The sequence below is a fragment of the Saccoglossus kowalevskii genome, chromosome 1 (assembly GCF_978046115.1).
Source record: "Saccoglossus kowalevskii chromosome 1, keSacKowa6.1, whole genome shotgun sequence".
Taxonomy (NCBI): domain Eukaryota; kingdom Metazoa; phylum Hemichordata; class Enteropneusta; family Harrimaniidae; genus Saccoglossus; species Saccoglossus kowalevskii.
Window position 1 is genome coordinate 16,056,952 of NC_140641.1, and position 8,970 is coordinate 16,065,921.

Below are 8,970 nucleotides of genomic sequence, written 5' to 3' on the forward strand. Positions count from 1 at the left end.
TATTGTGTCAATTATCAATTGACCCATTCGTCACACAGATTCTCCATTTGTTCAAGGCGACATCACATATCACGAAGTATTGGTGTTCTAGTGGGGCTATCTTCTGGCCTAAAACGTTACTTCTAATTGTTGGCTAATATCAGTTTACGAAAACGGGGACTTGTGGTTTAATCTGTACGCATGTACGTCCGTGCGTCCGTGTGTCCTATATCTTAGACATTCCTGGACTGATTACATTCAAACTTCATACATACATCATACATAGTATTATACATAAGCACATCAATTTGTTTCACGATCTGATTCAAGATGGCAGAATGGCGGCCATTTTTGTGCTGAAAAATCTTCAAAATCATTCAAAAGAATTTATGGATGGATTTTGTTCAAACTTGGTGCATATGTTGTACATGGGACCTTGATGCACGTCATACTGTTTTTCAGATCGGATTTAAAATGGCCGACTGGCAGCCATTTTGTTTTAATGAATGCAGTTCTGGTGCCATATCTCTGCCGTGCTTTAACTGATTATGTTCATTTTTTTATATTTATTATAGATCATGTCATAGATGTACAGATATACTTGTTTGACTATCTGATTCAAAATGGCCAAGTGGTGGCCATTTTTGTGCTAAAAATATAAAAAATAAAACATTTCTGCATTATGGAATTAGATCTTTTATGGATCGTTTATGGATGGATGGATTTTGTTCAAACTTGGTACATACATAAGAAATTATAGGTCCCGGATGCATAATTTTCAAATCTAATTCAAAATGGCTGACTAGTGTTCATTTTCTTTTAATGAATGTGGTTCTAGAGCCGTATCTCTGACATGATTTGACTTAAAATTTTATATATTCATTCTACATCATGTTATAGATTTACAGATGTATTCAAAATGGACGACTAGTGGCTATTTTGTTTTAAGTAATGCTGTTCCACAGTAATATCTCTCAATATGGACAAGTACACATTTGACGATCAGATACAAGATGGTTGAATGTCAATAATGTCAGTGTTAACAAATTACCATAATCAAGCATCAGCTTCTGGATCCATATCTCTGACATGTTTATGGTTGAACTATATTACTATAAACAAAATTATATATCTTAAGTTTGATAACTAACAGGGACTACAATTTCGCCTAGACACACATATATATATATATATGTGTCTAGGCGAAATTGTAGTTTATTGACCTCCTTGTATTGAGTTATAATTAAAAGATGAGACCTATGATTTAGCAAAGGTGCCTGCAGAAGTAATTTGCCAGTATATTTATATGGTCCAACCCATGTTTAAAAGTGAAAGCACATTTCAGCAGCGGATTCTATAGACCAATTCAACAATTCATTACTAACAAAGCACTAAAAATATTGTCTATTCTTTAATACTTCTATCGAATGATATTCTCTTTCTATCATATGTCACCGAGCAAAAGTATAAGATATGGACTTGCATAGAAACAGTGGTAAAATGCCTTAAAACAAAACATGCTATTTACTCTGAACCGAGTACGGTCATTTTGATATTCCCTGTAACATTATATATCGAATATGATAAAATAATGAAACTGACAATATTTTAACTTTTGAGTAGCATTCTACATTAATGGAGTTACATTTTCTACTCCTGAGGAGAACTCTAATATTTGTGTACATGTCCAAAGAATTTTTCTGAATGTCTAAAGCTACATTTAGATATTATTCTCCGATTTATTGTGAGCAAAGTTGAAGATATTGTGGAAATATTTGCGTCAGCCATCAGTAACATCGAGGAGCGTAATGTGTTACTTTGAATGCGTCTACTGAAATGAAAATTCCTAATATCGCAACCCATGCCATGACGTACACACTGTCTTTGAGTTTTTTGAACGGGTGGTGAACTTTTCCACATTTAATTGCCGCCTCTGCGTTCCATGATTTCAAAAATCCTGTATTAATGAAACAATTACATATTTTTTATAGCAATGTTCTAAATGACTACACATTAGATGTGTTTATACATAGAATCCAAATACCATATTAAAATATATGCTACCATAAAGTAAATGAAATGATATTTTCAGCACAAAACACAATTATAACCTTCAAGGTATGCTGAGAAATGTTGTGGTCTCTGCTATAATTTTTGTTGGTATATGTTTTTCCAAAAACATTATCGTTTCCCATGATCAAACTCTTAATTGCACAAATAACAAAATGAAACGAAACATCAAGGAAAGCAGATAACGTTTTGCTTATTCCGCCATTTTCAGTTACACGAACGTCACTACTTTTTACATTCCAATACACTCGGGTGATAAGGTGACATATAACTTGAGCTTTAACTTGATATTTTGGGTGTGTGTGTATTTCATTTCCAGTACTCTTGTCTAGTCTATCCCATTCTAGCTGTGAAAGAACCCCATGTCCAGTTTGAGTTCTGTGAGTTTCCCTCTCAATAGCAATAAGCAGGTCTTATACTGTGACACTAGTATAAATTATGTTATAAAGTAACAGAATGCATCTTCAATAGTATAACTTACAATAGTCAAACTGCATCACAACACTACAAATCTTCACTTGGAACCAACATTGTACTTAGGTAAGCTATAGGATGTTCTTGGCCATCATCATTCACCTGGCTAAGCACAGCATCAAGTCCTGTGTTGTTTGCATCTACCTGGATGATGAACCTGTTCACATTGCGTTCAATATACTTTCGTGGGTACTTCTTTCTTTAAGTATGTCAAGGGAAATGCATTTTAAATCGTCTGTAATACCCAACAAGATCAATGAACGATCAAACATCAGTTTTCGTGACAGGTTGCGGAAAGTCTTGTAGCTTGTATCTTACTTGATTTAGGCTTTATGTTTGCAGCTCAGAGAACGCAACATTGCATCCTTTCCTGCTTCTTTCACTTTAGCTAGCAGCTGTTGCTCAATATGCTCAAGATGTTCATGATTGCTCGAGGTGCTCAATATGATCTGACACGGTCATATCAGAGATTTTGATGTCAATAAAATATGCGCCTGCATAATCTAGAATCATTTGCACAAGGCGAAAAAACGTTGGCGGTGCACTTGCCATGCAGAACAACATCACATGAAAACTAAACTTGCCAAATGGAGTAACAAATGTAGAATTTGAACGTGCATCTTGTCTAAATGTATTTGCCAGTATCCTTTTATTAAGTCAATCTTTGTGATGAATTGCGACTTTTCTAATTTCTCGATTTTGGTAGTATCAGGCATAGAAAATGGATCAAAGTGCGTCACTTCATTCAAATCTCTATAGTCCACAAAGAATCTCTAAGTCAATCCTTTGTCTTAACGAGTACAACAGGAGCAGCATATGGGATATTGGATTCTACTGCAGACACTTTTCTTGTATGGCCCTTACCATTGCGTTTTCAGATTGTTGGTATAAGATGGTAAAAAGATTAGCACTTTATCACTAATCATAAATTCTCTATCTCTAGCATTGCGGTCATACCACACTTTCTTTTGTGAGGTTCTGCTGAACTAGATCTGACATTTCTGCTAACTTATCTCTTAAAAGTAAAATAAATATCTAAAAATATATGATTTTCATCAGATTACAATAGACATAATTTTATCATGCACGAAAACATATTATTAGGCACCAAAATCGTCAAAATCGAATCATAATGACAGATTTTATGAATTTGACCCTTCACGAAATGTGTGTTGACCTTTCCACATTTTCGGTCACTGTGACTATATATTTTTGAACTCTACTTGTCAAGACGAGTGAATTGATATGCATCGCAAAGGAATTGGGTCATTTTTTTTAAATATTGACCGCAAAATGTCCCCCTCCCACAAATGGTCAAAAATGATTTTTAATTTTGGCATCGCCTCTGACGTGAAACCTTACCATATAAGGACTTGATTTAGCATAGATGTTTGCTTTTCACAAATAAATTCCAAAATCTATTTTGGAGCAATTTTCTACCTACAGGGTAATTTATGGATTGTGCATAGTGAAGGAAAAAGTCCGTTATGGTTGGGAAAGTTTGAGAAGCTTGAGTTTGTTTACAATAGGTTTAATGTAGCAAGCATGAAACTTATCATCCAATAAACCAGGGCTTAGTCTAAACTATATTTGCAAAATTGTAGTTTGTCTTGTAATTCAATGTATATAATCACATTTACCTCAATTGTCTTCTCTAAATATATATAAATATATCAGTGGCTTATAGCTATGGTACATTTCTTGTTGGAGTTTACTGGCATTGTGTTGTGCTTGCTCAATACATATTTTAAGAGAGAATATCTGAAGATTTGCATGGAGAGCTCACCTGTACTGCAAACTATGGGAAACGTGTTATAAACTACGTATTATGTTGCCTGTTCTATTTGAGGCCGTAGGTAATTTTCAAGTGTCGAACTACTGTACGTTTTCTATGGACATTTTGAAATGTAATCTTTGTTTCCCACTGATGATTGATCAGTGGTAAACAACAATAATTTATCCATTCGTTAAACTAAGTACAGTCCTATATATTGATGTCTTTCGGAACTGCATAACTGTACTCAGGACTCACCGAGGAGAGCAAGACATATTTTACATTGAAAACTCAACAAGACTTTTCCTGTTCATCTTCTTTATAATGGAAACAATAGCATTTGCATGTCAATCAGTTATATGGCAATGACAGAAGCATTGTCAAATTTTAAACTTTCCCCTAGATTATGTGGGAAAATCTATAATTATAAAATATTACCGAATTACATATAATGTTATCGTACATGAGCAAATGTTTGGGATTATAAGAGAGTGTCTATATCAGCATGATTTTAAAACTTTAATTGACAACTCTGAAAATCTCTTGGAATCATATAGGGCAGAATCCTTCCCATCATATTCCGTACTCATAAACTTATTAAAATATAATAAAACTTTAAAATACTACTATGTGTTGCAAATATTCCGGCTACTGAGAAATGTATAAATTTACCATCATACCTCACAAAATTATTAAATATAGTTCAAAATGTGGACGTTCAAATAAAATATATTGTTATATGTTTTCCATATCGTGAGCAAATTTTACACCGTGTTATCTTTGTGAAGCACTGTGTCCGTTCCTTTAAGCGGTCGTTTTTTTTTTTGCATAAAATATTCAATTCTGTTTAATATACAGGTATATGATTTAACGGGGAATTTAAACAATCATAATCAATCGTTACCACACTCTTTAACCTGAATGTTTGTTGTCGGATCACAATCAAGCACATGCATACACTGTTACATTGATATATAGTGCATATGTTATTTATGGCAGTTATTTACATAATCTGTCTTTTTGTTTAATAAATTCCCGACCGTGGACAATTGATGCACTCTATCTAGACTACACTGATGGAATAACAGAATAAATACATCTACCAAATGAAACAATTCATTTGCCATTTAATATAACATATACCAAAATATATCATTTCAACAATTTCAATATTTTTACCCGGATAGAAACGTCATACTTCACATGTAGACATCAGTATTGTTATTGTTTTTCCATCAAAAAACTTTAAAAGCTATGTTTAGGTATCACTTTCAAACTTACACAAAACAGTGAGATGTAATGTTGGTTGAATAATATCAAAATTGTACTCCGATTTCTAGTACAAAATCTGAAACAATTTCAACTGGGTTATTTGAATTATCTATTCTATGTGTTGAAAGTTTTGTTGAGCTTACTTAAGTATGGGAACGGAAGTATTTTCAAATAATTATTGATACAGGCCTAGGCTGAATAAAATTGAAGGCTGCTTATCCTCGTGTACGGTACACTACTTTGAGAAATGTCAAACCCTTGTTGGGATAATGACGGAGATAAAGAGATTCCTGCTAAAACCAGATTTGTATATATTAAACGGGGACCGCCTCCGGGGGACCAACTGTGAATATCTGTGTCAGTGAAAATGACATCGTTTTCAAGGTATACTGTCTTCTGAGGGTAACGAGATTTTCTTGTAAACCATATGCAGTGGCCAGCTGCAATGCCTTGGGGTTGTTACAAACAAAATGTCCTCGAAGGCTCGACTTATCCGGAATAGAGCAATACAATGCCTGAAACAACGAGTTGGCAATGTCACCATCGTCCCCATACAGGGGCATTATGGCAAACTCACCGGGTACCATTTTATAGACGACCCCATAACCCACGATTTCACGGGAACCACGGCTGAGTGCAATCAAAACATTTACAGATCTATTGCACCAAACATTTAAAAAATCCGGTCTTAGAAACCGAGTTATTTTGCAGTCGTACTGCAATAAATTATTGAATGAAACTTCTCGAAATGGCACAATATCAATATTTACATTATTATCCAGGGAAAATATTGAATGGTCGACTTTCCCACGTAAATACGCTGTCTCAAAATTGATGTCTAAATGTCTGAAACCAGCTTTGGAATACACTTCACTTCGATGTTGACCGTGTGACGTTAATCCAACATTACGGTCTCCTGCATGCTCGAGTATCGTCTCCAACATCTTTTTCTGTATTCCCTGCCTTCTATGCTCTGATTTAGTTATAGATAGCTCGAAAAAAGCAAAATCATTCGAGTGGATAATACTGTATCCAGTACCTGAGAAGTTGAAAAATCGAGTCATTGTTTTGTTAACGGCAATAAGAACATTTGGCAATCAATAACTTCTGAGTAGAATGATTTGCTCATTTATTATATAGTCTGGAAGCTGATACCACATTTGCATATTCTTGAAATCATGGCCTTGATCTCTCCACAAATTAACATAAGGTCTACAGAGGGAGTGAAATAATTAATTCATTTTAAGGTTCATGTAAATAGATTTACCTATCAATGTCTCTTTTATTTTTAACATTATAGTTTATTCTGCGGTCATGTGTATATTTCGGGGACATGGGTACACCTGGGTACACGATAACAGAATGCTGCACAACTGAATTGATCTTCCAATCAAATACATATAATGACCTGCTTTCTGTCAACACATTTAAATTACGAAATCTAACTTGCCATAATTTATGCGCAAACCAAATAGAATATGTGATATATGTCATTAAAATATATATTGCATGAAGAGAATGTTTGAGAAACATACCGTTATATCGGTATGGATATATGTCTAGTCAACAATACAATACGAGGTTATTAGTTTTCTACCTGGATGGATGTAGGCAAATGGTAATTTTAGCTAATCATATATACATAGAACAATCTCCCTTTAAACAGATAATGGCTTACACATGGCAGGCAGTCAGCTGCTATTTAAGTCACAAGTTCTATAAAAACAATTTTTATGAAAAGCTTCACCCTCGATTTACAATGGTCAACTCTGTGAGTATTACAAACTGATGCGTACCGAACTTTCTGAATCGCAATATGATAAGTTTTATACTTACCAATTATTACACCTTTTTCTTTTTCAGCTACGTAAAATCCTGTTGGATTTGCCAGACGCAAGGATTCTAAATACTCTACTGAATAGTCCCAATGTACATCAACAGTTAGATCACTAACTTGATGCATGTCTTCTTGCCTGACGCATCTTATAAGAACCTGTGAACTGAACACAGTGACACAATTGAGTTTTTGATGTAATATATTGAGATCGTATTATATATGAGTGTTGGTGTGTGTTCACGAATATGATGAATTATATCTGAGATGTACGTATTTAGACTGATACCCGATCAGAATATAAAAAAACGAGCTGAATGTTGGTGTATGAAACAAAAAGTGATCAAGTTGTAAAACGCCTTATGTTACATGTATAAGCAAATATAAGCAATTACGCCGTACACTTCCAACTCGTAACTTTGAGCGCTACAGGCAGACACGATTTACCTATATTTTATGTTCACTCTGAAACAACCTTTTGGCGTTATTTACTGTATACTTGACACTCGTATTATGTCAAAATACAAGTTGAATAATCATTGCGCTGTATGAAAGTATTAGTGCTGCGGTTAACTCTAAAAATAGTCAAAATCGTGCACTTTTGGTTAAAAGCACGAAATTTGGCACATAGATAACTTGATTCATGCTAAATGTTTTTTGATAAAGACCCATGTGAATAGCGCCCTCTAGTGGTAAATAGCGCCCTCTCATTTTAGGGTGTTATATAGTAGCTCAGAATCTCTCAAATATTGCATAAATATAACTGTACCGCTAGATTTAATCTTAATATTGATACTTCTTACAAGCATGTAGCACAATTCGATGATGTAATTATTGTCACCAAGCTAGGGGGTCCCACTTTCAGTTGCTAAGGCGCCATTTTGAATGTTAGTTTACCCAGAGCTGCTGCGTACTGCATCATCATATATGTAGTTCCAGTAATTCTAAGTGAGTACACAATTCAGATTGTGTAGTGTTTTTTGGCACAGTAAGATTTGAGTGCCTTGAATGATTTCAGTAACTCGTGTTCTGATGATATACTTGACTAGTGGCCAACAATTGGAGTCTCCATTATAGAAAACGACATACATGTGTCCATTCAATGGAGGATCATCCCACTGAATACTGTAAGGACGTTTCAAATTATTAGGTAAGTGACTTAATTTGTGAGACTAAATTTTGATAAACAAGAAAATGCCGCCCTCTGTGGTCAGTTATTAGTAATGTATGAGCAATGCATGTCTGTTCACTCTGATAGTAACTTTATTTACGCCATATTACACTATATAACCTTATAATGTGTATATCCTTTTCTGCAGCAATTAACTGGTACACACAATTACAGTAGCATAGACAGTGGTGAAAGTGGTGGTGGTTTACAACTCTTAATATTATCTAGTTAGATATTGAATACAGACATGTCTAAGCCGTATGTATTTGTAGAACCTGGCACTTCAAGTTCATCTAAGCAAACAGACATCCCACCTATCGATTGGAACTTGTGTATCCTTTGCCAACGCAAAACGAAAGAGGTGTTGCAATGCCCTGCACAATCTAAGAGAACAGA

General features: G+C 34.5%; 1 protein-coding gene across 1 annotated transcript; it reads right to left on the bottom strand.

Annotated features, from left to right (window-relative positions):
* Nucleotides 1-5,883: 5,883 nt before the first annotated feature.
* LOC102806704 (uncharacterized) lies at nt 5,884-8,679 on the bottom strand. The gene is made up of 3 exons (XM_085496500.1): nt 8,675-8,679; nt 7,406-7,569; nt 5,884-6,608 (listed from the first exon to the last, which is right to left on the bottom strand). Exons 1-3 carry the CDS (start codon nt 8,677-8,679, stop codon nt 5,884-5,886), a joined length of 894 nt encoding a protein of 297 aa, XP_085352626.1.
* Between the last annotated feature and the right edge of the window lie 291 nt (nt 8,680-8,970).